General features: G+C 50.0%; 1 protein-coding gene across 1 annotated transcript in view; it reads right to left on the bottom strand.

Annotated features, from left to right (window-relative positions):
* Positions 1-27,909, bottom strand: part of LOC138100726 (large neutral amino acids transporter small subunit 2-like) — a 59,778-nt gene that overhangs the window by 9,777 nt on the left and 22,092 nt on the right. The window contains exons 2-13 of the mRNA XM_068998578.1: positions 26,279-26,483; positions 23,996-24,147; positions 20,230-20,355; positions 17,727-17,880; positions 15,031-15,154; positions 13,383-13,486; positions 9,830-9,926; positions 8,277-8,426; positions 6,072-6,249; positions 4,508-4,657; positions 3,463-3,857; positions 133-198 (exon numbers count right to left, since the gene is read on the bottom strand). Of these exons, the coding sequence (XP_068854679.1) occupies positions 133-198; positions 3,463-3,857; positions 4,508-4,657; positions 6,072-6,249; positions 8,277-8,426; positions 9,830-9,926; positions 13,383-13,486; positions 15,031-15,154; positions 17,727-17,880; positions 20,230-20,355; positions 23,996-24,147; positions 26,279-26,483 (1,901 nt within the window). The remainder of the gene's footprint in view (positions 1-132; positions 199-3,462; positions 3,858-4,507; positions 4,658-6,071; positions 6,250-8,276; positions 8,427-9,829; positions 9,927-13,382; positions 13,487-15,030; positions 15,155-17,726; positions 17,881-20,229; positions 20,356-23,995; positions 24,148-26,278; positions 26,484-27,909) is intronic.

Genomic DNA, 27,909 nt, shown 5'->3' with positions numbered 1-27,909 from the left:
TCTTCTCCCCCAAAAACGCCCCAAAACAGAGAATTCCCAAATTTTTGGGCTCATTTGGGGATTTTTTCGGGAATTTTTTCCCCATTTTTTCGCCCTTTTTTTGGGTGAAATTCAGGGGATTTTGGGTCTCACCTGGGAGTTGGGCTGGAAGGTGGGGTGGGGGCTCGAGTGCTTCTGGAGGTTCTCCAACATCAGCGCCTGAATTTGGGGGGATTTAGGGAAATTCAGCCCTTCCAAAAATCACATTTTTTATTCATTTACTCATTTAAACCCCTCCCGCCCCCAAAATCCCCGAATTTCTCCCCAAAACCCTCAAAATTTGCCCCAAATCCACCAGAACTGCACGAAAACCCAACATTTCTGACTCAAATTGCCCCAAAAACTCTGATTTTTGCCCCAAATCCCTGCACAAAGAGCCCAAAACTGGGATTTTTGCCTCAAATCTCCTCACAAAGTGACCAAAATTGGCATTTTTGCCTCAAATCCCCTCACAAAATGCCCAAAATTGGGATTTTTGCCTCAAATCCCCTCACAAAATGTCCAAAATTGGCATTTTTGCCTCAAATCCCCTCACAAAGTGCCCAAAATTGGCATTTTTGCCTCAAATCCCCTCACAAAATGTCCAAAATTGGCATTTTTGCCTCAAATCCCCTCACAAAGTGCCCAAAATTGGCATTTTTGCCTCAAATCCCCTCACAAAGTGCCCAAAATTGGCATTTTTGCCTCAAATCCACTCACAAAGTGTCCAAAATTGGGATTTTTGCCTCAAATCCCCTCACAAAATGCCCAAAATTGGCATTTTCGCCTCAAATCTCCTCACAAAATGCCCAAAATTGAGATTTTGGCCTCAAATCCCCTCACAAAGTGCCCAAAATCGGAATTTTTGCCTCAAATCCCCTCACAAAGTGCCCAAAATTGGCATTTTCGCCTCAAATCCCCTCACAAAATGTCCAAAATTGGCATTTTCACCTCAAATCTCCTCACAAAATGCCAAAAATTGGCATTTTTGCCTCAAATCTCCTCACAAAGTGACCAAAATTGGCATTTTTGCCTCAAATCCCCTCACAAAGTGCCCAAAATTGGCATTTTTGCCTCAAATCCCCTCACAAAATGTCCAAAATTGGGATTTTTGCCTCAAATCCCCTCACAAAGTGCCCAAAATTGGCATTTTTGCCTCAAATCCCCTCACAAAATGTCCAAAATTGGGATTTTTGCCTCAAATCCCCTCACAAAATGCCCAAAATCGGAATTTTTGCCTCAAATCCCCTCACAAAATGTCCAAAATTGGCATTTTCACCTCAAATCTCCTCACAAAATGCCAAAAATTGGCATTTTTGCCTCAAATCTCCTCACAAAGAGCCCAAAAATTGGCATTTTTGCCTCAAATCTCCTCACAAAGTGACCAAAATTGGGATTTTTGCCTCAAATCTCCTCACAAAGAGCCCAAAACTGGGATTTTTGCCTCAAATCCCCTCACAAAGTGCCCAAAATTGGCATTTTCACCCCAAATCTCCTCACAAAATGCCAAAAATTGGCATTTTTCACCTCAAATCTCCTCACAAAGTGACCAAAATTGAGATTTTTGCCTCAAATCCCCTCACAAAATTCCCAAAATTGGGATTTTGGCCTCAAATCCCCTCACAAAGTGCCCAAAATTGGCATTTTTGTCCCAAATCCCCTCACAAAATGCCCAAAAATGGCATTTTTTCCCCACAAATCGCCTCAAAACAGCAACAAAATCAGGATTTTTGCCTCAAAACCCCCCAAAATCCGCGACTTTGACCCCAAATCCCCTCAGAAACAGCTGAAAAATGAGGATTTAGCCTCAAATCGCCTCAGCTCTTCCCTCAAACTCACAAAAATCGCCACTTTCACCTCAAATCGCCTCAGAATTTCCCTCGAATTCGCCAAACGCATCACTTTGACCCCAAATCCCCTCACTTTGACCCCAAATCCCCTCAGTTTTTCCCCAAATCCCCTCACTTTTACCCCAAATCCCTCCACTTTTACCCCAATCCCCCGAAACCCTCCTTTTTACCTCAAATCCCCTCACTTTTACCCCAAACCCCAAAAAATCCTCCTTTTCACCCCAAACTTCTCCAAACTTTCCGCCACTTCCACCTCAAAACCCCAAAAATCCTCTTTTTCACCCCAAACCTCCGCCGAACTTTCCGACTCCCCAAAACCCCCAAAAAACCTCACTTTCACCCCAAATCCCCTCAGTTTTACCCTAAAACCCCTCACTTTTTACCCCAAATCCCTCACTTTCACTCAAACCCCCCAAAACCCCTCCTTTTCACCCCAAACCCCTCCTTTTCACCCCAAATCCCCTCACTTTCACCCCAAATCCCTCACTTTTACCCCAAATCCACTTTCACCCCAAACCCCTCACTTTTAACCCCAAACCCCTCACTTTCACCCCAAATCCACATTCACCCCAAATCCCCTCCCTTTTAACCCCAAAACCCCTCACTTTTCACCCCAAATCCCCTCACTTTTACCCCAAAACCCCTCACTTTCACCCCAAATCCACTTTCACCCCAATCCCCTCACTTTTAACCCCAAATCCCCTCCCTTTTAATCCCAAAACCCCTCACTTTCACCCCAAAACCCCTCTTTCACCGCAAATCCACATTCACCCCAAACCCCTCACTTTTAACCCCAAATCCCCTCACTTTTACCCCAAATCCCCTCACTTTTACCCCAAATCCACTTTCCCCCCAAACCCCTCACTTTTACCCCCAAACCCCTCACATTCACCCCAAAACCCCTCCCTTTTAACCCCAAATCCACTTTCACCCCAATCCCCTCACTTTTAACCCCAAATCCCCTCACTTTTACCCCAAATCCCCTTAGTTTGACCCCAAATCCCTCACTTCTACCCCAAATCCACATTCACCCCAAACTCCTCACTTTTAACCCCAAATCCCCTCACTTTTACCCCAAATCCCCTCACTTTTACCCCAAATCCACTTTCCCCCCAAACCCCTCACTTTCACCCCAAAACCCCTCCCTTTTAACCCCAAAACCCCTCCCTTTTAACCCCAAAACCCCTCACTTTTACCCAAAACCCCTCACTTTCACCCCAAACCCCCCCTCACGCCCTTCCCGCCAAAACCCCTCCCCTCACAACTCCCCACCCCAACCCCCCCCCCGCCCCTCAACTCAACTCACCCTCACCCTCCTCCCCAACCTCCAACGCCCCCAAAAACGCCTTTTTTCACCCCAAATCTCTCCCCCCCCCTCCCCCTTCTCCCCTCATGCGTTGGCGGGAAAATCCTGAGGGGAACCTTCCCCCCCCCCCCTCCCCCCCTCCTCACCTCACGCTTCCCGCGCATGCGCCGCCATTTTCCCGCCCTCCCTCCCCCTCACAGCCTCCCCTCACGGCGGCCTCTCCCCCCCGCCGCCGCCGCCGCCGCCGCCGCCGCCGCCGCCGCTCCCGGGGCCGGGATTTCCGCTCACCCCTCGCAGCCGCTTGATCAGGGCGCTTTTCTGGCCGCTCTTGGCGAGTCCCCGCTGCTCCAGGGCCGCCTTGAGGTCGGCGACGCGGAGCAGATGCAGCGGCCGCCCGTCCAGAGTCACCTCCTCCCCGTCCGCCATCTTGGTGTGGCGCCGCTTGCGCTGCGCCTTCGGCCGCTTCCGGACGCGGCTTCGGCAACTTCCGCGCGGTCCCTTCGGGTGTTTCCGACGCTCGCTCGGAGGTTTTCGGTGCTGCCCGTTGGCTCTTCGGTTGTTCTCGGGGGTTTCCGGTTGTTCTCGGGGGTTTCCGGTTGTTGTCGTGGGGTTTTTTAAGGGGGGGGGGAACTTCCGGGAAAGGTTCGGGTATCTCCGGAAGGTTTCGTGAGTTTCCGGTGGAGCTCGGCGGTTGCCGTGAGAAAGTTGGGGGGGGGGGAGGGGGGGGGGAATTCCCGTAAAAAAAAAAAAATTTTTAAAAATTAAAAAAAAAAATTTAAAAAAATTTTAAAAAATTAAAAAAAAAAAATTTCTAAAAAAATAAAAAAATAAAATAAAATAAAATAAAATAAAAAAGTTGGGGAAAAAAAAAAAAAAAACAAAAAAACGACGGAAAATTCCCGGGATTTTATTTTATTTTTTGGGGGCAAAAAACCGAAGGAAAAGATTAATAATAAAAAAAAAATAAATAAAACGACGGAAAAGATTAATAATAAAAAAAAATAAATAAAACGGCGGAAAATTCCCGGGATTTTATTTTTATTTTTTGGGGGGCAAAAAACCGACGGAAAAGATTAAAAAAAAAAAAAACCCAAAACCACCGAGACTTAAATTTTTTTTTTTTTTTTTTAATTTTTTCTGCCAAAGGAATTTTTTTTTATTCACAACGAGCCCCGCCCACAACGAGGCCACGCCCCCTCCCCCCTCCCCCAAAATTGGGGAGGGGGGGGAGAGGAGGAGGGGGGGGAGGGGCGGAGCCGGCTCTGCCCCGTGACGTCACAAAGAGGGCGTGGCTTCCCCAAAAAAGCCACGCCCCCTCCTCTTTTTAAGGCACTGTGGGGGGGGAGGGGGGGTGGGGGAGGGGTCAGGGGGGGGGAGGGGCGTTTTGGGGGGTCCTGGAAGGGGGAGGGGTCGTCCTCGGCCCCTCCCCCCCCCGCCGGGTAGACCACGAGCAGGAGGCGCTGCCCGAAGCGGGTCAGGGAGGCTGTGGGGGGGAGGGGGGAGGGGGGAGGGGGGAGGGGGTGTGAGAGCCCCTCCCCCCCCTCCCCACCCTCGAGCCCCTCCCCCCCCAAAAAGGAAAAAAAAAAAAAAAAAAAAAAAAAAAAAAAAGAACGAACCGCGGAGACCCCCAAAATGTTGGGAAAACGCCCCAAAATTCCACCCCGGAAACCCCCCCCCCCCTGCCCCCCACCCCCAAAAAAATCCCCCCCTTAAATTCCCCCAAAATCCTCCCAAATCCCCCCCAAATCCCCCAAACCTCCTCAAATCCCCCCAAAATCCACCCCAAAACTCCCCAAATCCCCCAAATCCCCTTGAAACCCCCCGTAACCCACCCGAACCCCCCCAAATCCCCCCAAATCCCCCCAAACCCCCCCAAACTCCCTTTAAACCCCCCATGACCCCCCAAACCTCCTCTAATCCACCCCAAACCCCCCCAAAACCTCCCCAAACCCCCCAAACCTCCTCAAATCCCCCCAAACCCCCCCAAAATCCCCCCAAACTCCCTTTAACCCCCCCAAACCCCCCAAACCTCCTCAAATCCCCCCAAACCCCCCCAAAATCCCCCCAAATCCCCTTTAAACCCCCCCAATCTCCCTTTAAACCCCCCCTAAACCACCCAAACCCCCCCAAATCCCCCCAAACACCCCCAAACCCCCAAATCCCCCCAAACTCCCCCAAAATCCTCCCAAACCCCCTTTAAACCCCCCAAATTCCCCTTTAAGCCCCCCCAAACCCCCCCAAAGCCCCCAAACCCCCCCGAGCCCCCCCAAACTCCCTTTAAACCCCCCCAAACCTCCTCAAATCCCCCCCAAACCTCCTCAAATCCCCCCCAAACCTCCTCAAATCCCCCCAAAACCCCCCCAAACCTCCCCCAAACCCCCCCAAACCCCCTTGAAACCCCCCCAAATCCCCCCAAATCCCCTTTAAACTCCCCCCAAACCTCCCCCAAATCCCCCCAAACTCCCTTTAAACCCCCCCTAAACCCCCCAAACCTCCTCAAATCCCCCCAAAAGCCCCCCAAATCCCCCCAAACCCTCTTTAAACCCCCCAAATCCCCTTTAAACCCCCCCAAATCCCCCCAAATCCCCTTTAAACTCCCCCCAAACCTCCTCAAATCCCCCCAAACTCCCTTTAAACCCCCCAAACCTCCTCAAATCCCCCCAAATCCCCCCAAAACCTCCCCAAACCCCCCCAAACCTCCTCAAAACCCCCCCAAACCCTCCAAATCCCCCCAAACCCCCCCAAAACCCCCTTTAAACCCCCCCAAATCCCCCCAAATCCCCTTTAAACCCTCCCAAACCTCCTCAAATCCCCCCCAAACTCCCCCCAAAATCCCCCCAAATCCCCTTTAAAGCCCCCCAAACCCCCTTTAGACCCCTCTCCCCCCCGCCCCTCACCCATGGCGCGGCGCAGGGCCGGGGGCCGGGGCCCCCCCCGGACGCAGAGCAGGTAGACGGGGGCGCCGGTGGCCGTGATGGCCAGGCCGATGCCGCAGACCAGGGGCTCGGACCACACCGAGAACAGCAGCAGCGCCCCCCAGAAGAGCAGGTAGAGCACCGGGAGCAGCAGGTTCACCTGGGGCGGGGGAGGGGCGGGGGAGGGGCGGGCGGGGGTTTTTTGTGAATGGCGGGGGCGGGGGGGGTGTGGGAAGGCACTGGGGGGGGTGGGGGGGGGGCGGTTTTGTGAATGGGGCGGCATGGGAGTGCAGCAGGGGGCGGTGGGAGCGCTCGGTTTTTGTGAATGGGGAGCGTGGGAATCCACTGGGGGCGCTGAGAGCGGCCGTTTGTGTGAATGGGGAGCGTGGGAATCCACTGGGGGCGATAGGAGTGGTCGGTTTTGTGAATGGAGAGCGTGGGAAGGCAGCAGGAGGCGCTAGGAGTGGTCGGTTTTGTGAATGGGGAGCGTGGGAATCCACTGGGGGCGCTAAGAGCATTCGGTTTTATGAATGGGAGGCGTGGGAATCCTGACGGGGGCGCTAAGAGCGGTCATTTCTATGAATGGGGAGCGTGGGAATCCACTGGGGGCGCTAAGAGCGTTCGGTTTTGTGAATGGGGAGCGTGGGAATCCAGCAGGGGCGCTAGGAGCGGTCACTTTTATGAATGGAGAGCGTGGGAAGGCAGCAGGGGGCGCTAGGAGTGGTCGGTTTTGTGAATGGGCAGCGTGGGAGTCCAGCAGGGGGTGCTAGGAACGCTCGGTTTTTGTGAATGGGGAGCGTGGGAATCCACTGGGGGTGATAGGAGTGGTCGGTTTTGTGAATGTGGAGCGTGGGAGTCCAGCAGGGGGTGCTGGGAACGCTCGGTTTTTTGTGAATGGGGAGCGTGGGAATCCACTGGGGCGCAAAAAGCATTCGGTTTTATGAATGGGGAGCATGGGAATCCTGCAGGGGGTGCTGGGAGAGCTCAGTTTCGTGAATGGAGAGCGTGGGAAGCCACTGGGGGCGCGAAGAGCATTCGGTTTTATGAATGGGAGGCGTGTGAATCCTGACGGGGGCGCTAAGAACGGCCATTCTTATGAATGGGGAGCGTGGGAATCCACCAGGGGGAGCTAAGACCAGTCATTTCTATGAATGGAGAGCGTGGGAATCCTCCAGAGGGCGCCAAGAGCGTTCGGTTTCATGAATGGGGAGCGTGGGAATCCACTGGGGGCGCTAAGCGCATTGGGTTTTATGAATGGGCGGTGTGGGAACCCTAACGGAGGCGCTAAGAGCGGTAGTTTCTATGAATGGGGACCGTGGGAATCCACCAGGGGGCGATAGGAGCGGTCATTTGTATGAATGGAGAGCGTGGGAATCCAGCAGGGGCGCTCAGGGAGGTCGTTTGTATGAATGGGGAGCGTGGGAAATGCCCAGGAGAGGTTTCGTTATCAATGGGGAGCTTGGGAACCCAGCAGAGGGCGCTAAGACCGTTCAGTTTTATGAATGGGCGCCGTGGGAATCCTAACGGGGGTGTTAAGAGCGGTCATTTGTATGAATGGAGAGCGTGGGAATCCACTGGGGGCGATGGAGTGGTTGTTTTTATGAATGGGGAGCGTGGGAATCCACTGGGGGTGTAAAGAGCGGTCATTTGTATGAATGGAGAGCGTGGGAAGCCACCAGGGGGCGCGAAGAGCGTTCGGTTTCGTGAATGGGGAGCATGGGAATCCTAACGGGGCGCTCGGGGAGTTCATTTGTATGAATGGAGAGCGTGGGAATCCACTGGGGGCGCCAAGAGCGTTCGGTCTTATGAATGGGCGCCGTGGGAACCCTAACGGGGGCGCTAAGAGCGGCCATTTGTATGAATGGGGAGCGTGGGAACCCACCAGGGGGCGCTAAAAGCGGCCATTTCTATGAATGGGGAGCGTGGGAATCCACTGGGGGTGCTAAGAGAGCTTGGTTTTATGAATGGGCGCCGTGGGAATCCAGCAGGGGGCGCTAAGAGCGGCCATTTCTATGAATGGGGAGCGTGGGAATCCAGCAGGGGGCGCCAGGAGCAGTCGATTTTATGAATGGGCGCCGTGGGAATCCGGGACTTTTTTGGGGTGAATTTTCGGCGTTTTCGGGGCTTTCCGGCGGGAATTTTTTTTTGGGGGGGTGGGGGGGGGAGGGGAAAGGGGGCGTGGCTGACCTTGATGGGGCGGGGCAGGTGGGGCTCCCTCCACCTGAGCAGCAGCAGCCCGGCCACGGTGACGCCGTACCAGAGGTAATTAACGAAGCCCACGTAATTAATGAGCGTGTAGATGTCGCCCGTCACCAGCATCAGCAGCGTGGAGACGCACTGGGGGAGGGGCAGGGGGCGGGGCTTAGCGGGGAGGCCACGCCCACCCGGCCACGCCCCCAAAATCCCCGGATTCAGCCCCAAATTCAGCTCCAAATTCAGCCCCAAAATCCCCGGATTCAGCCCCAAATTCAGCCCCAAATTCAGCCCCAAAATCCCCGGATTCAGCCCCAAATTCAGCCCCAAATTCAGCCCCAAAATCCCCGGATTCAGCCCCAAATTCAACCCCAAAATCCCCGGATTTAGCCCCAAATTCAGCCCCAAATTCAGCCCCAAAATCCCCGGATTCAGCCCCAAATTCAGCCCCAAATTCAGCTCCAAAATCCCCGGATTCAGCCCCAAATTCAGCTCCAAATTCAGCCCCAAAATCCCCGGATTCAGCCCCAAATTCAGCCCCAAATTCAGCCCCAAAATCCCCGGATTCAGCCCCAAATTCAAACCGAAATTCAGTCCCAAATTCAGCCCCAAAATCCCCGGATTCAGCCCCAAATTCAGCCCCAAAATCCCCAGATTCAGCCCCAAATTCAGCTCCAAAATCCCCGGATTCAGCCCCAAATTCAGCCCCAAATTCAGCCCCAAAATCCCTGGATTCAGCCCCAAATTCAGCCCCAAAATCCCCGGATTCAGCCCCAAAATCAGCCCCAAATTCAGCCCCAAAATCCCCGGATTCAGCCCCAAATTCAGCCCCAAATTCAGCCCCAAAATCCCCGGATTCAGCCCCAAAATCCTGCCCCTCCCAAGCCCCGCCCACTCCCCCAAGTTTTTGCCCTTTTTTGCCCAAATTTTGCCCGGTTTTTGGCTGGTTTTCCCCCAAATTTCCCCCTTTTCTCCTCAATTCCTCCCAATCCTCTTCCCCCACCCCTTTTTGTCCTTTTTCCCCTCATTTTTCGCCAAAATCTCTCAAATTTTTCTCCTTTTTTCCCCGTTTTTCCCCATGTTTGGCCATTTTTTGCCTTTTTTTCCCCATTTTTCACCCAATTTTCTCCTTTTTTTCCCCAATTTTCCCAATTCCCCCAGAATTCCACCCAAACCCGTCCCACACTCTCTTCCATCATCATTTCCCCCCACTTCCGTGCCGTTTTTCCCCCATTTTCAGCCATTTTTGGGCCATTTTAAGCCATTTTTGTCCATTTTGGGCCATTTTTGGCCATTTTTCACCCAACTTTTTCCTTTTCCTCCCCAATTTTCCCAAAATCCACAAAATTCCACCCAAACCCGTCCCACACTCTCTTCCCCCATCATTTCCCCCCACTTCCGTGCCGTTTTTTCCCCTCATTTTCCCCCATTTTCAGCCATTTTTGGACCATTTTTGACCATTTTTAACCATTTTTTCCCGTTTTTTGCCGTTTTTTCCCCGATTTTTTCCCAAAATCCCCGTTTTTCGCCCCAATCCGGGCGCTCACGGTGACGAGCAGGGCGGGCACGGGCGTGCGGTGCCGCAGGTGGATCATGGCCAGCAGGGCGGGCAGGTGGCCCTCCCGCGCCCCCGCGTAGAACAGCCTGCGGGAAAGCAGCGATTTTGGGGCGAAATCCCGGGATTTTGGGGCATTTTGGGGGCGAAATCCCAGGATTTTGGGGCATTTTGGGGCAAAATCCTGGGATTTTGGGGGATTTTGGGGCGAAATCCTGAGGTTTTGGGGCATTTTTGGGGTGAAATCCTGGGGTTTTGGGGCGAATCCTGGGGTTTTGGGGCATTTTTGGGCGAAATCCCGGGATTTTGGGGCGTTTTTGGGCGAAATCCTGGGGTTTTGGGGCATTTTGGGGCGAATCCTGGGGTTTTGGGGCATTTTGGGGCGAATCCTGGGGTTTTGGGATAAATCTGGGGATTTTGGGGCATTTTGGGGCGAATCCTGGGGTTTTGGGGCATTTTGGGGCGAAATCCTGGGGTTTTGGGGCATTTTGGGGGTGAAATCCTGGGATTTTGGGGCATTTTGGGGCGAAATCCTGGGATTTTGGGGCATTTTGGGGTGAAATCCCGGGATTTTGGGGCATTTTGGGGGTGAAATCCCAGGATTTTGGGGCATTTTGGGGCGAAATCCTGGGATTTTGGGGCATTTTTGGGGTGAAATCCTGGGATTTTGGGGCATTTTGGGGCGAAATCCTGGGGTTTTGGGGCATTTTGGGGCGAAATCCTGGGGTTTTGGGGCGTTTTGGGGGTGAATCCTGGGATTTTGGGGCATTTTTGGGCGAAATCCCAGGATTTTGGGGCATTTTTGGGGTGAATCCTGGGGTTTTGGGGCATTTTGGGGCGAAATCCTGGGGATTTTGGGGCATTTTGGGACGAAATCCTGGGGTTTTGGGGCATTTTGGGACGAAATCCTGGGGTTTTGGGGCGTTTTGGGGAGAAATCCCAGGATTTTGGGGCATTTTTGGGTGAAATCCTGGGATTTTGGGGCGTTTTGGGGTGAAATGCTGGGTTTTGGGGTAAATCTGGGGATTTTGGGGGATTTTGAGGCGAAATCCTGGGATTTTGGGCAGATTTTGGGTGTATTTTGGGTAAATTTTGCGCAGATTTTGGGCGGATTTTGTGGTGGATTTTTGGTGGGATTTTGGGGAATTTCTGGGGAATTTTGGGTGGATTTTGGGGTGGAATTTGGGGAATTTTGGGGCAGATTTTGGGTGGATTTTGGGGTGGATTTTTGGTGAATTTTGGGTGGAATTCGGGTGAATTTTGGGCAGATTTTGGGGTGGATTTGGGGTGGATTCTGGGGAATTTTTTGGGAATTTTGGGTGGATCTTGGGCGGATTTTGGGCAGATTTTGGGAACTTTGGGTGGATTTTGGGGCGGTTTTTGGGTGAATTTTGGGCAGTTTTTGGGTGGATTTGGGGTGGATCTTTGGGGAATTTCTGGGGAATTTGGGGTGAATTTTGGGTGAACTTTGAGTGAACTTTGGGTGGATTCGGGGTGGATTTGGGGCGGATTTTGGGGAATTTTGGGGCAGATTTTGGGTGGATTTTGGGGCAGAATTTGGGTGAATTTAGGGCGGAATTTGGGTGAATTTTGGGTGAACTTTGGGCGGATTTTGGGGCGGATTTGGGGTGGATTTTGGGGAATTTTTTGGGAATTTTGGGGGGATTTTGGGGCGGATTTTTGGGGAATTCTGGGGAACTTTGGGTGGATTTTGGGGCGGAATTTGGGCAGATTTTGGATGAATTTTGGGTGGATTTGGGGTGAATTTAGGGCGGATTTTGGGTGAATTTTGGATGAATTTTGGATGAATTTTGGGTGTATTTTGGGGTGGAATTCGGGTGGATTTCAGGGCGGATTTTGGGGTGGATTTAGGCATCGATTTTGGGTGAATTTTGGATGAATTTCGGGTGGATTTTGGGCGAATCTTGGGGTGGATTTTGGGGCAGAATTTTTGGGGAATTTTGGGGCTGATTTTGGGCAGATTTTGGGGGATTTTGGCGGATTTTGGGGTGCACTTTGAGTGAATTTTGGGGGGATTTTGGGGCGGATTTTGGGGTGAATTTGGGGAATTTCGGTGCAGATTTCGGGGAGGATTTTGGGGCGGATTTTGGTGGGGTTTTTGCAGATTTTGGGGTGATTTTGGGGTGGATTTTTGGGGGATTTTGGGGAAATTTGGGGGAATTTTTGGGTGGATTTTGGGTGGATTTTGGGACGGATTTGGGGTGGATTTTGGGGAATTTCTGGGGAGTTTTGGGGCGGATTTTGGGGCGGATTTGGGGTGGATTTTGGGGAAATTTTGGGGAATTTTTGGGTGGATTTTGGGGCGGATTTGGGGTGGATTTTGGGGAAATTTTAGGGAATTTTTGGGTGGATTTTGGGGCGGATTTGGGGCGGATTTTGGGGAATTTCTGGGGAATTTTGGGGCGGATTTAGGGGCAGGTTTTGGGGTGGATTTTGGGGAATTTCTGGGGAATTTTGGGGCAGATTTTGGGGTGGATTTTGGGGAATTTCTGGGGAGTTTTGGGGCGGATTTTGGGGCGGATTTGGGGTGGATTTTGGGGAAATTTTGGGGAATTTTTGGGTGGATTTTGGGTGAACTTTGGGTGGATTTTGGGGCGGATTTGGGGCGGATTTTGGGGAATTTCTGGGGAGTTTTGGGGTGGATTTTTGGGCGGATTTTGGGATGGATTTTGGGGAAATTTTGGGGAATTTTGGGGCGGATTTTGGGGCAGATTTTGGGGAATTTCTGGGGAATTTTGGGGCGGATTTTGGGGCGGATTTTGGGATGGATTTTGGGGAAATTTTGGGGAATTTTGGGGCGGATTTAGGGGCAGATTTTGGGGTGGATTTTGGGGAATTTCTGGGGAATTTTGGGGCGGATTTTGGGGCGGATTTGGGGTGGATTTTGGGGAAATTTTGGGAAATTTTTGGGTGGATTTTGGGGCGGATTTGGGGCGGATTTTGGGGAATTTCTGGGGAATTTTGGGGCGGATTTTGGGGCGGATTTTGGGGAATTTCTGGGGGATTTTGGGGCGGATTTTGGGGCGGATTTGGGGCGGATTTTGGGGAAATTTTGGGGAATTTTTGGGTGGATTTTGGGGCGGATTTGGGGTGGATTTTGGGGAAATTTTGGGGAATTTTTGGGTGGATTTTGGGGCGGATTTGGGGCGGATTTTGGGGAATTTCTGGGGAGTTTTGGGGCGGATTTAGGGGCAGATTTTGGGGTGGATTTTGGGGAATTTCTGGGGAATTTTGGGGCGGATTTTGGGGCGGATTTGGGGTGGATTTTGCGGAAATTTTGGGGAATTTTTCGGTGGATTTTGGGTGAACTTTGGGTGGATTTTGGGGCGGATTTGGGGCGGATTTTGGGGAATTTCTGGGGAATTTTGGGGCGGATTTTGCGGCAGATTTTGGGGAATTTCTGGGGAATTTTGGGGGGGATTTTTGGGGAATTTCTGGGGAATTTTGGGGCGGATTTTGGGCAGATTTTGGGGTGTTTTTGGGGTGTTTTTGGGGTGTTTTTGGGGTGTTTTTGGGGCTGGCACCTGGAGCAGGTGAAGAGGGAGCCGTTGACGCCGCCGAAGGTGGAGAGGGCGACGGCCACGGGCATCACCCAGGCCAGCGGCCCCAGCACCTTCTCGCCAAAGCTCTGGGGGGGGGGACAAAAAAGGCCCCCAAAATTTTTTGGGGGGGGTTTTCCCCAAAAATTCCCCCTTTTTTCCCCCAAATTCCCGCGTTTTTCCCAAAAAATTCCCGATTTTTTCCCCCAAAATCCCCATTTTTTTGCCCAAAAATCCCATTTTTTCCCCCCAAACTCCCCATTTTCTCCCCCAAAAGCCCCAAAATTCCCCGAAAATCCCCATTTTTTCCCCCAAAAATCCCTATTTTTTCCCCCAAAACTCCCATTTTTTTTTCCTAAAATCCCCATTTTCCCCCAAATTCCCCATTTTTTTCCCCAAACCCCCCGTTTTTTTCCCCAAACCCCCCGTTTTTTTGCCCAAACTCCCCGTTTTTTTTCCAAAAAACCCCATTTTTCCCCCAAACTCCCCATTTTTTCCCCCAAACCCCCATTTTTCCCCCCAAACTCCCCGTTTTTTTGCCCAAACTCCCCATATTTTTTTCCAAAACTCCCCATTTTTCCCCCCAAACTCCCCGTTTTCTCCCCCAAACCCCCCATTTTTTTGCCCAAACCCCCATTTTTCCCCCAAACCCGCCCGTTTTTCCCCCCAAACTCCCCATATTTTTGCCCAAACCCCCATTTTTTTTCCAAAACTCCCCATTTTTTTTCCCCAAACCCCCATTTTTTTGCCCAAACCCCCCATTTTCTCCCCCAAACCCCCATTTTTCCCCCAAACCCGCCCGTTTTTCCCCCCAAACTCCCCATATTTTTGCCCAAACCCCCATTTTTTTTCCAAAACTCCCCATTTTTTTTCCCCAAACCCCCATTTTTTTGCCCAAACCCCCCATTTTCTCCCCCAAACCCCCCGTTTTTCCCCCCAAACCCTCCGTTTTCTCCCCCAAACTCCCCGTTTTTTGCCCAAACTCCCCATATTTTTCCCCAAACCCCCCATTCTTTTGCCCAAACCCCCCATTTTTTTCCCCAAAACCCCCGTTTATTGCCCAAACCCCCCGTTTATTGCCCAAACCCCCCATTTTTTTGCCCAAACCCCCCGTTTTCTCCCCCAAACCCCCCATATTTTTCCCCAAACTCCCCATATTTCTCCCCCAAACCCCCCGTTTTTTTCCCCAAACCCCCCATTTTTTCCCCCAAACTCCCCATTTTTCCCCCCAAACCCTCCCTTTTTTCCCCCAAACCCCCCTTTTTTTGCCCAAACCCCCATTTTTTCTCCCAAACCCCCCGTTTTTTTCCCCAAACTCCCCGTATTTTTCCCCAAACCCCCCGTTTTTTTGCCCAAACCCCCATTTTTTTGCCCTAAATCCCCATTTTTCCCCCAAACTCCCCATTTTTCCCCCAAACCCCCCGTTTTCTCCCCCAAACCCCCCGTTCTTTTGCCCAAACTCCCCATATTTTTGCCCAAACTCCCCGTATTTTTCCCCAACCCCCCCGTTTTTTTCCCCAAACCCCCATTTTTTCCCCAACCCCCCATATTTTCCCCCAAACCCCCCGTTTTTTCCCCCAAACCCCCCCTATTTTTGCCCAAACTCCCCGTTTTTCCCCCCAAAGCGCCTCACCACGGCCACGGCGCTGCTGCCCAGGATCTCGGGGGGGCTCAGGGCCGCCGCGTACGCCGCGTTGGCCGCCACGTACAGGAACGTCACCAGCGGCAGCGACAGCCCGATGGCCAGCGGCAGGTTCCTGCATAGATTTGCATAAAATTTGCATAGATTTGCATAAAATTTGCATAGATTTGCATAAAATTTGCATGAAGTTTGCGTGAAATTTGCATGAAGTTTGCGTAAAGCTTACATGAATATTGACCTAAAATTGACCTAAAATTGACCTAAGATTGACCTAAAATTGACCTAAAGATTGACCTAGAACTTACGTAACGTTTACATAAGATTTACATAAAATTGACCCAGAATTGCCATGAAATTTACATAAAGTCGACATGAAATTGACATAAAATTTAGGTAATATTTGCATAAGGTTTACGCAAAATTGACCTAGAATTGACCGAAGATTGACCCAAAATTGACCTGAAGTTTACATGAAATTGACCTAAAATTGCCCTAAATTCGACCTAGAATTTACATAAATTAACACGAAATTTACATAAAATTGACCTAAAATTGACCTAAAAATTGACCTAAAATTTACATAAAATTTACATGAAACTGACCTAAATTTGACCTAAAATTGACATGAAATTTACATGAAATTTACATAAAATTTACATAAAATTTACATTAAATGGACATAAAACTGCCCTAAGATTGACCTAGAATTGACCTAAAATTTACATGAAATTTACATGAAATCTACATAAAATCGGCCTAAAATTGACATAAAATTTACATGAAGGATTCGATTCTCCTCCAAACTCCCCCCAGGTGCCCCCAGACCCCTCCCGGGTGCCCCCAAATCCCCTCAAATCCCCCCCAAACCCCTCCCAGGTGCCCCCAAACCCCTCCAGGTGCCCCCAAATCCCCCCAGATCCCCCCCAAACCCCTCCCAGGTGCCCCCCAGTCCCCTCCAGGTGCCCCCCAGGTGCCCCCAGGTGCCCCCAAATCCCCCTCAAATCTCCCCCAGGTGCCCCCAGACCCCCCCAGGTGCCCCCAGGTGCCCCCAAATCCCCTCAAATCCCCCCCAGACCCCTCCCAGGTGCCCCCAGACCCCTCCAGGTGCCCCCCAGGTGCCCCCAGGTGCCCCCAAATCCCCCCCAAACCCCTCCCAGGTGCCCCCAAATCCCCCCAGATCCCCCCAAAACTCCTTCAAATCCCCCCCAGGTGCCCCCAAATCCCCTCAAATCCCCCCCAAACCCCCCCCAGGTGCCCCCAGACCCCCCCAGGTGCCCCCAAATCCCCCCAGATCCCCCCCAAACCCCTCCCAGGTGCCCCCCAGTCCCCTCCAGGTGCCCCCCAGGTGCCCCCAGGTGCCCCCAAATCCCCCTCAAATCTCCCCCAGGTGCCCCCAGACCCCCCCAGGTGCCCCCAGGTGCCCCCAAATCCCCTCAAATCCCCCCCAGACCCCTCCCAGGTGCCCCCAGACCCCTCCAGGTGCCCCCCAGGTGCCCCCAGGTGCCCCCAAATCCCCCCCAAACCCCTCCCAGGTGCCCCCAAATCCCCCCAGATCCCCCCAAAACTCCTTCAAATCCCCCCCAGGTGCCCCCAAATCCCCTCAAATCCCCCCCAAACCCCCCCCAGGTGCCCCCAGACCCCCCCAGGTGCCCCCAAATCCCCCCAGATCCCCCCCAAACCCCTCCCAGGTGCCCCCCAGTCCCCTCCAGGTGCCCCCCAGGTGCCCCCAGGTGCCCCCAAATCCCCCCAAATCCCCCCCAGGTGCCCCCAAATCCCCTCAAATCCCCCCCAAACCCCTCCCAGGTGCCCCCAAACCCCTCCAGATCCCCCCCAAACTCCCTCAAATCCCCCCCAGGTGCTCCCAGACCCCTCCAGGTGCCCCCAGGTGCCCCCAAATCCCCTCAAATCCCCCCCAAATCCCTCCCAGGTGCCCCCAGACCCCCCCAGGTGCCCCCAGGTGCCCCCAAATCCCCCCAGATCCCCCCAAAACTCCCTCAAATCCCCTCCAGGTGCCCCCAAATCCCCTCAAATCCCCCCCAAACCCCTCCCAGGTGCCCCCAGACCCCTCCAGGTGCCCCCAAATCCCCTCAAATCTCCCCCAGGTGCCCCCAGACCCCTCCAGGTGCCCCCAGGTGCCCCCAAACCCCCCCAGATCCCCCCCAAACTCCCTCAAATCCCCCTCAGGTGCCCCCAAATCCCCCCCAAACTCCCCCAAACCCCCGCAAATCTCCCCCAAACCCCTCCCGGGTGCCCCCAAACCCCTCCCAGGTGCCCCCAAACCCCTCCCAGGTGCCCCCAAATCCCCCCCAAATTCCCCCAAATCCCCCCCAGCTGCCCCCAAATCCCCCCCAGTCCCCTCCAGGTGCTCCCAGACCCCCCCAGGTGCCCCCAAATCCCCTCCAGGTGCCCCCAAATCCCCTCAAATCCCCCCCAGACCCCTCCCAGGTGCCCCCAGACCCCCCCAGGTGCCCCCAAATCCCCTCAAATCCGCCCCAAACCCCTCCCAGGTGCCCCCAAATCCCCTCCAGGTGCCCCCAAATCCCCTCAAATCCCCCCCAGACCCCTCCCAGGTGCCCCCAGACCCCCCCAGGTGCCCCCAAATCCCCTCAAATCCGCCCCAAACCCCTCCCAGGTGCCCCCAAACCCCTCCCAGGTGCCCCCCCAGGTGCCCCCCCCCAGGTGCCCACCTGTGGGGCTGCTGCAGCTCCTCGGTGACGTAGTTGAGGAAGTTCCAGCCGCCGTAGGCGAAGGAGCCCTGCAGGCAGGCCAGGAACAGCGGCCCCGCCGCCGGCGGCGCCCAGAAGCGGAAGGCCTGCGCCGGCTGCAGCCACCAGTGCTCGCCTGGGGGGGTTCGGGGGGGTTTAGGGGCTTTCGGGGATTTTGGGGAATTTTTTGGGATTTTTTTCGGATTTTTTTTATGATTTTTTACCGATTTTTTACGATTTTTTACGGATTTTTTACGATTTTTTACGGATTTTTTACGATTTTTTACAATTTTTTACCGATTTTTTAAGGTCTTTTATCAATTTTTTGTGGTTCGGGAATTTTTGGGAATTTTTTCAGATTTTTGGGGGCTATTTTTTACCATTTTTTACCGAATTTTTTACAATTTTTTACCGATTTTTTACGAATTTTTACAGTTTTTTACCCATTTTTGACGGTTTTTTTATCAATTTTTTCTGCTTCGGGATTTTTTGGGAATCTTCCCGATTTTTTGTGATTTTTTTGGAATTTTTTTGAATTTTTTTTGGATTTTTTTTAGAATTTTTTTTTCGATTTTTTACGGTTTTTTAGCAAATTTTCGGTGGGTTTTTTTTTCTTAATTTTTTATGATTTGAATGAATTTTTCATGGGATTTTTCGGAATTTTTTGGGGATTTTTTCAGGGATTTTTCGGGATTTTTTCTGGATTTTTTGGGCATTTTTTGGAGGGATCTTTTTTCTTATTTTGAGGTTTTTTTCCCGGCTCCCAGGACCGGAAACGCCTGCGCCGGCTGCAGCCACCAGTGCTCGCCTGGGGGGGGTTCGGGGGGGTTTTAGGGGCTTTCGGGGATTTTTGGGAATTTTTTGGGATTTTTTTCGGATTTTTTTTATGATTTTTTGGGATTTTTTACCGATTTTTTACGATTTTTTACGGATTTTTTACGATTTTTTACGGATTTTTTACGATTTTTTACAATTTTTTACCGATTTTTTAAGGTCTTTTATCAATTTTTTGTGCTTTGGGAATTTTTGGGAATTTTTTCAGATTTTTTGGGGATTTTTTTAACGATTTTTACTATTTTTTTACCAATTTTTTACCAATTTTTTACCGATTTTTACAATTTTTTTACAGTTTTTAACCAATTTTTGACGGGTTTTTATCAATTTTTTCTGCTTCGGGATTTTTTGGGAATTTTCCTGAATTTTCTGGGATTTTTTTGGATTTTTTTTAGATTTTTTTTAGATTTTTTTTAGATTTTTACCATTTTTTAATGATTTTTTACGACTTTTTACCGATTTTTTACGAACATTTTACAAATTTTTCACTATTTTTGACCGATGTTTTAAGGTCTTTTATCGATTTTTTGTGCTTTGGGAATTTTTGGGAATTTTTCAGATTTTTTGGGGATTTTTTTGGATTTTTTTTGAATTTTTTTTGCAATTTTTGGGGATTTTTTACGGGTTTTTTACGATTCTCTCAAATCCCCACATTTCCCTCTCATTTCCCCCCCATTTTCCCCCATTTTTTTCCCATTTTTCCCCATTTTTTCCCCATTTTTCCCCATTTTTTTCTGATTTTTTAGCCATTTTTTCCCCAAATTTTCCCATTTTTTCCCCATTTTTTCCCCATTTTTCCCATTTTTTGCCCAAATTTTCCCCATTTTTCGCGCAAATTTTTCCCAAAATTTTCCCTTTTTTTTCCTTTTTTCCCCCATTTTTTCCCATTTTCTACATTTTTTTCCATTTTTGCCCAAAATCCCCATTTTTCACCCCATTTTCACCCCGTTTTCTCCCCAAATCACCTCATTTTTCCCATTTTCTCCCATTTCCCCTCAAATCCCTGCATTTCCCCCCATTTTTTCCCTGTTTTTCCCCATTTTTCCCATTTTTCCCCATTTTTGCCCAAAATCCCCGTTTTTCGCCCCATTTTCTCCCCAAATCTCCTGTTTTTTCCCATATTCCCTCCAACCCCCACATTTCCCATTGATCCCCCCCATTTCCCCCCCATTTCCCCCCATTTTTTCTCCTTTTTTCCCCGTTTTTTCCCATTTTCTGTGTTTTTCCCATTTTTCCCCATTTTTGCCCAAAATCCCCGTTTTTCACCCCATTTTCACCCCGTTTTTTCCCTGAATCTCCCATTTTCTCCCATTTCCCCTCAAATCCCTTCATTTCCCTCAGTTCCTCCCCCAAATCTCCCATTTTTTCCCCATTTTTCCCCATTTTCTGCGTTTTTTCCATTTTTCCCCATTTTTGCCCAAAATCCCCGTTTTTCGCCCCATTTTCACCCCGTTTTCTCCCATTTTCTCCGATATTCCCTCAAATCCCCACATTTCCCATTCATCCCCCCCCATTCCCCCCATTCCCCCCCATTCCCCCCCATTTTTTCCCCTTTTTTTCATTTTTTCCCCGTTTTTTCCCATTTTCCCCGTTTTTTCCCATTTCCCGCCCGTTTTTGCCCAAAATCCCCTTTTTTCACCCCATTTCTCACCGCGGGCGATGAGCACGGCGCCGGTGACCACGATCAGCCCCAGGGCCAGCAGCTTCCCGGCCGTGAAGCCGTCCTGGACTCGCGTGGCCCAGCGCACGCTGCGGCAGTTCACCCACGTCAGCAGCACTGCCCGGAAATTTGGGGCACTTTGGGGCATTTTGGGGCATTTTGGACACTTTGGGGGGATTTGGGGGAGTTTTGGGGATTTTTTGGGGATTTTTTGGGATTTTTTTGGGGATTTTTTGGGGGGTTTTTGGGGGATTTTGGGGTGGGTTCGGGTGGGGTTGAAAGGGTTAAATTGGGGAATAAAAGAGGGCTAAAATGGGCTCAGGTGAAAATTTGGGGGAATTTGGGTCATTTTGGGGCATTTTGGGCACTTTGGGGGGATTTGGGGGAGTTTTGGGGATTTTTTGGGGATTTTTTGGGATTTTTTGGGATTTTTTTGGGGATTTTTTGGGGGGGTTTTGGGGGGGTTTTTGGGGGATTTTGGGGTGGGTTTGGGTGGGGTTGAAAGGGTTAAAAGGGGACAAAAACGGGCTCAGGTCAAAAATTTGGGGGAATTTGGGTCATTTTGGGGCATTTTGGGCACTTTGGGGGGATTTGGGGGGTTTGGGGGATTTTTTGGGATTTTTTGGGATTTTTTTGGGGATTTTTTGGGGTGGTTTTGGGGGATTTTGGGGTGGGTTTGGGTGGGGTTGAAAGGGTTAAATTGGGGAATAAAAGAGGGCTAAAATGGGCTCAGGTGAAAATTTGGGGGAATTTGGGTCATTTTGGGGCATTTTGGGCACTTTGGGGGGATTTGGGGGAGTTTTGGGGATTTTTTGGGGATTTTTTGGGATTTTTTTGGGGATTTTTTGGGGGATTTTGGGGTGGGTTTGGGTGGGGTTGAAAGGGTTAAAAGGGGAAAAAAACGGGCTCAGGTCAAAAATTTGGGGGAATTTGGGGCATTTTGGGGCATTTTGGGGCATTTTGGGGTTTTGGGGGGTTTTAGGGATTTTTTGGGATTTTTTTGGGGATTTTTTGGGGATTTTTTGGGGTGGGTTTGGGTGGGGTTGAAAGGGTTAAATTGGGGAATAAAAGAGATAAAATGGACTCAGGTGAAAATTTGGGGGAATTTGGGTCATTTTGGGGCATTTTGGGGGATTTTGGGGTTTTTGGGGGGTTTTGGGATTTTTTTGGGATTTTTTGGGGGATTTTTTTGGGATTTTTTGGGGAGTTTTTGGGGGATTTTGGGAGGGGGTTAAGTGGGGTTGAAGGGGTTAAAAATGGGGTAAAAGGGGCTCAGGTCAAAAATTTGGGGGATTTGGGGCATTTGGGGGCATTTTGGGGCATTTTGGGGGATTTTGGGGGATTTTGGGGAGTTTTGGGATTTTTTGGGGATTTTTTTGGGGATTTTTTGGGGGGTTTTTGGGGGATTTTGGGGTGGGTTTGGGTGGGGTTGAAAGGGTTAAAAGGGGATAAAATGGGGCTCAGGTGAAAATTTGGGGGAATTTGGGGCTTTTTGGGGCATTTTGGGCACTTTGGGGGATTTTGGGGGGTTTTGGGGAGTTTTTGGGGATTTTTTGGGGGATTTTTTGGGGTTTTTTGGGGATTTTTTGGGATTTTTTGGGGGATTTTTTGGGGTGGTTTTGAGGGGATTTGGGTGGGGTTGAAGGGGTTAAAATGGGGTAAAAAGGGGCTCAGGCTAAAATTTGGGGAAATTTGGGGGACTTTGGGTCATTTGGGTGCTTTTTGGGGATTTTTGGGGATTTTTTGGGGATTTTTTGGGGATTTTTGGGGGGAATTTGGGGGATTTTGGGGTGGGTTTGGGTGGGGTTGAAAGGGTTAAAATGGGGTAAAACTGGGATTAAAAGGGAAAAAAATGGGATAAAAATGGGCTCAGGTGAAAATTTGGGGGAATTTGGGGCATTTTGGGGCGTTTTGGGGATTTTTAGGGATTTTTGGGGATTTTTGGGAGGAATTTGGGGAGTTTGGGGCTTTTTGGGGATTTTTTGGGCATTTTGGGGGGAATTTTGGGGATTTTGGGGTGGGTTTGGGTGGGGTTGAAGGGGTTAAATGGGGATAAAATGGGGTTAAAAGGGCTCAGGTGAGGGACAGGTGAAAATTTGGGTCCATTTTGGGTCATTTTGGGTCATTTTGGGTCAATTTTGGTCCGTTTTGGTCCCTTTTTTACCGTTTTTGCCAATTTTTCACATTTCCGAACGGATTTTTTTGGGAATTCCCAAAATTTGGGGATTTTTGGGATCAATCTGGAAAGCAAGAAACAACCAGGAGTTTCTGGGCCAGCCCAGGTGAGTTTTGGGTCCGTTTTGGGTCATTTTGGGTCAATTTTGGTCCGTTTTTGCCCAACTTTTGCCGTTTTTTGCCAATTTTTCACATTTTCGAATGGATTTTTTTGGGAATTCCCAAATTTTCGGGAATTTTGGGATCACTCATGGACACAGGAGGTCACCAAGAGTTTCTGGGCCAGCCCAGGTGAGTTTTGGGTCCATTTTGGGTCATTTTGGGTCAATTTTGGTCCGTTTTGGTCCCTTTTTTACCGTTTTTGTCAATTTTTCACATTTTCGAACAGATTTTTTTGGGAATTCCCAAATTTTCGGGAATTTTGGGATCACACACGGACACAGGAGAACACCAGGAGTTTCTGGGCAACCCCAGGTGAGTTTTGGGTCCGTTTTGGGTCCGTTTTGGGTCACTTTAGGTCCATTTTTGCCCATCTTTTGCCATTTTTTGCCAATTTTTCACATTTTTGAACAGATTTTTTTAGGAATTCTGGGAATTCCAGGAATTCCGGGAATTTTGGGATCACACACGGACACAGGAGAACACCAGGAGTTTCTGGGCCGGCCCAGGTGAGTTTTGGGTCCATTTTGGGTCATTTTAGGTCCATTTTGAACCCGTTTTGGTCCATTTTGAGCCGTTTTTTGCTGTTTTTTCACATTTTTGAACGGATTTTTTTAGGAATTCCGGAAATTTCGGGAATTTTGGGATCACACACGGACACAGGAGGTCACCAAGAGCTCCTGGGCCGGCCCAGGTGAGTTTTGGGTCCATTTTGGGTCATTTTAGGTCCATTTTGAACCCGTTTTGGCCCATTTTGAGCCGTTTTTTTGCCGTTTTTTTCACATTTTTGAACGGATTTTTTTGGGAATTCCCAAAATTTGGGGATTTTTGGGATCAATCTGGAAAGCCAAGAAACCACCAAGAGTTCCCGGGCAACCCCAGGTGAGTTTTGGGTCCGTTTTGGGTCATTTTGGGTCAATTTTGGTCCATTTTTGCCCATCTTTTGCCGTTTTTTGCCAATTTTTTACATTTTTGAACGGATTTTTTTGGGAATTCCCAAATTTTCGGGAATTTTGGGATCACACACGGACACAGGAGAACACCAAGAGTTTCTGGGCCGGCCCAGGTGAGTTTTGGGTCCATTTTGGGTCATTTTAGGTCCATTTTGAACCCGTTTTGGTCCATTTTGAGCCGTTTTTTTTGCCGTTTTTTCACATTTTTGAACAGATTTTTTTAGGAATTCCAGGAATTCCGGGAATTTTGGGATCACACACGGACACAGGAGAACACCAGGAGCTCCTGGGCCGGCCCAGGTGAGTTTTGGGTCCGTTTTGGGTCCGTTTTGGGTCCGTTTTGGGTCACTTCAGGTCCGTTTCGAGCCGTTTCCCGCCCGTTTCCCGCCCGTTTTTCGCCGTTTTTTCACCGTTTCCGAGCGGATTTTTTTTGAGAATCCCCAAATTCGGGGACTTTCGGGGCGACTCACGCAGGCAGGCGGCGGCCAGGATCCTCTGGGCGGCCTCGGGGGTGCCGCAGGTGGGGAACAGGGGCTGCAGGACGTAGTTGGCGAAGGTCAGGGCGATGACGGCCTGGTTGGTCGGGTAAATCACCAGCACCGAGATCCAGAGGCGCAGGAATCTGGGGCGAAAAACGGCGATTTTGGGGCTTCTCACCGGCGCCTAATTCCGTGAAATTCCAGCCCGGAATCCGCCCCGAAAATCCCCGCAAAAATCCTACAAAATCCACCCAAAAAAAGCCCCAAAATACCAGAAAATCCACCCCAGAAAAATCCCCCAAAATTCCAGAAAATTCACCTCGAAAAATGCCCCAAAATCCCAGAAAATTCACCCCGAAAAAAGCCCCAAAATCCCAGAAAATCCACCCCGAAAAAGCCCCAAAATCGTAGAAAATCCCCCCAGAAAAAGCCCCAAAACCCCATTAAATCCATCCAAAAATCCCCACAAAAATCCCAGAAAATCCACCCAAAAAAATCCCCCCAAAAATCCCAGAAATTCCACCCAAAAAATCCCCTAAAATCCCATTAAATCCACCCAAAAAATCCCCCCAAAAATCCCAGAAAATCCACCCAGAAAAAGCCCCAAAATTCCAGAAAATCCACCCAAAAATGCCTCAAAATCGCCATAAAATCCACCCAAAAAAATCCCCCAAAATCCCAGAAAATCCCCCCAGAAAAAGCCCCAAAATCCCATTAAATCCACCCAAAAAATCCCCCCAAAAATCCCAGAAAATCCACCCAAAAAAAGCCCCAAAATCGCAGAAATCCCCCCCAAAAATCCCCTAAAATCCCCCCCCCCAAAAAACGGGAAAATTTGGGAAAAAAATGGGAAACTTTGGGGAAAAATTGGCGTGAAAAATGGGGAAAATTGGGGAAAAATTGGGTAAAAAATTGGGAAAATTTGGCTAAAAAATGGGGAAAAATGGGAAAAAAATGGGGAAAAAATTGGGAAAAAAATGGTAAAAAATGGGAAAAAAATGAGAAAAAAATGGGAAAAAATTGGGGAAAAAATGGGGAAAAAATGGGAAAAAATGGCTAAAAATGGCTAAAAAATGGCTAAAAAATGGGAAAAAATGGGGAAAAATTGGGGAAAAAATGGGGAAAAATTGGGTAAAAAATTGGGAAAATTTGGCTAAAAAATGGGGAAAAATGGGAAAAAATGGGGAAAAAATTGGGAAAAAAATGGTAAAAAATGGGGAAAAAATGGGAAAAAAATGGGAAAAAAATGGGAAAAAATGGGGAAAAATGGCTAAAAATGGCTAAAAAATGGCTAAAAAATGGGAAAAAATGGGGAAAAAATGGAGAAAAATGGGAAAAAAATGGGAAAAAAATGGCTAAAAAATGGGAAAAAAATGGGGAAAAAATGGGAAAAATGGGGAAAACCCCCCCAAACCCCCCTAGCCCCCCGCTCCTCACGCAGCCAGCGGGCCGAAGGCGTGGCCCACGTAGGCGTAGTCGCCCCCGGGCCGCGGCAGCGCCAGCCCCAGCTCGGCGTAGCACAGGGCGCCCACGGCCGTGACGGCCCCCGAGAGGCCCCAGATGAGCAGCGCCGGCCCCACGGCCCCGGGAAAGGGGGAACAAAGGGGGGAAATTGGGGAAAAAATGGGGAACAAATGGGGGAAAAGTGGGGGAAAAGTGGGGGGAAAATGGGGAAAAATTGGGGAAAAAATGGGGGAAAAAATGGAGAAAAATTAGGGAAAATTTGGGGAAAAAATAGGTAAAAAATGGGAAAAAATGCGTAAAAAATGGGAGAAAATTTGGGTAAAAAATGGGAAAAAATGGGCAAAAAATGGGGAAAAATTGGGCAAAAAAATGGAAAAAAATGGGGAAAAAATGGGGAAAAAATAGGGAAAAAAATGGAAAAAAATGGGGAAAAAATGGGAGAAAATTGGGAAAAAAATGGGAAAAAATTGAGAAAAAAATGGGAAAAAAATTAGAAAAAAATGGGAAAAATTGGGTAAAAAATGGGGAAAAATTGGGTAAAAAATTGGGAAAATTTGGCTAAAAATGGGGAAAAATGGGAAAAAAATGGGGAAAAAATGGGGAAAAATTGGGCAAAAATGGGGAAAAAATGGCTAAAAAATGGGGAAAAAATGGCTAAAAATGGCTAAAAAATGGCTAAAAAATGGGAAAAAAAATGGGAAAAAATGGGAAAAAAATAGGAAAAAAATGGGGAAAAATTGGGAAAAAATGGCTAATACCCCCCCAAACTCCCCCAAACCCCCCAAACGCCCCCAGCCCCCCGTTCCTCACGCAGCCAGAGGGCCGAAGGCGTGGCCCACGTAGGCGTAGTCGCCCCCGGGCCGCGGCAGCGCCAGCCCCAGCTCGGCGTAGCACAGGGCGCCCACGGCCGTGACGGCCCCCGAGAGGCCCCAGATGAGCAGCGCCGGCCCCACGGCCCCGGCCAGCGCCAGCACCCCCCGAGGAGCCACGAAGATGCCGGAGCCGATGATGTTCCCTGGGGGGGGGAGGGGAAAAAACGGGGGGGAAAAGGGGAGTTTGGGGGGGTTTGGGGGGAGAAATGGGGGAAAAGGGGAGTTTGGGGAGAGAAATGGGGAAAAAATGGGAATTTGGGGAGAGAAACGGGGGGAAAATGGGAATTTGGGGAGAGAAACGGGGGGAAAATGGGAATTTGGGGAGAGAAACGGGGGGAAAATGGGAATTTGGGGAGAGAAACGGGGGGAAAATGGGAATTTGGGGAGAGAAATGGGGGAAAAATGGGAATTTGGGGGGGTTTGGGGAGAGGAACGGGGGAAAAATGGGAATTTGGGGAGAGAAACAGGGGGAAAATGGGAATTTGGGGGGGTTTGGGGAGAGAAACGGGGGGAAAATGGGAATTTGGGGAGAGAAATGGGGGGAAAATGGGAATTTGGGGAGAGAAACGGGGAAAAATGGGAATTTGGGGAGAGAAACGGGGGAAAAATGGGAATTTGGGGGGGTTTGGAGGGAGGAATAGGGAAAAAATGGGAATTTGGGGAGAGAAATGGGGGGAAAATGGGAATTTGGGGAGAGAAACGGGGGAAAAATGGGAATTTGGGGGGGTTTGGGGGGAGGAACGGGGGAAAAATGGGAATTTGGGGAGAGAAACGGGGAAAATGGGAATTTGGGGGGGTTTGGGGGGAGAAATGGGGGAAAAATGGGAATTTGGGGGGGTTTGGGGGGAGAAACGGGGGAAAAATGGGAATTTGGGGAGAGAAATGGGGGGAAAATGGGAATTTAGGGGGGTTTGGGGGGAGAAATGGGGGAAAAATGGGAATTTGGGGAGAGAAACGGGGAAAAAATGGGATTTTGGGGGGGTTTGGGGGGAGAAACGGGGGGAAAATGGGAATTTAGGGGGGTTTGGGGGGAGGAATGGGGGGAAAATGGGAATTTGGGGGGGTTAGGGGAGAGAAATGGGGGAAAAATGGGAATTTAGGGGGGTTTGGGGGGAGGAATGGGGGAAAAATGGGAATTTGGGGAGAGAAACAGGGGAAAAATGGGATTTTGGGGGGGTTTGGGGAGAAACGGGGTAAAAATGGGAATTTAGGGGGGTTTGGGGGGAGGAATGGGGAAAAAATGGGAATTTGGGGAGAGAAATGGGGGGAAAATGGGAATTTGGGGAGAGAAACGGGGGGAAAATGGGATTTGGGGGGGGTTTGGGGGAGGAATAGGGAAAAAATGGGAATTTGGGGAGAGAAATGGGGGGAAAATGGGAATTTGGGGGGGTTGGGGAGAGAAATGGGGGAAAAATGGGAATTTGGGGAGAGAAACGGGGGAAAAATGGGAATTTGGGGAGAGAAACGGGGGAAAATGGGAATTTGGGGGGGGTTGGGGAGAGGAATAGGGAAAAAATGGGAATTTGGGGAGAGAAATGGGGGAAAAATGGGATTTTGGGGGGGTTTGGG

The sequence above is a fragment of the Aphelocoma coerulescens genome, unplaced genomic scaffold, assembly GCF_041296385.1.
Source record: "Aphelocoma coerulescens isolate FSJ_1873_10779 unplaced genomic scaffold, UR_Acoe_1.0 HiC_scaffold_138, whole genome shotgun sequence".
In the NCBI taxonomy this organism is placed as follows: domain Eukaryota; kingdom Metazoa; phylum Chordata; class Aves; order Passeriformes; family Corvidae; genus Aphelocoma; species Aphelocoma coerulescens.
Note: the sequence above shows the minus strand (reverse complement) of the source record. Positions and strands in the feature narration are given on the sequence as shown.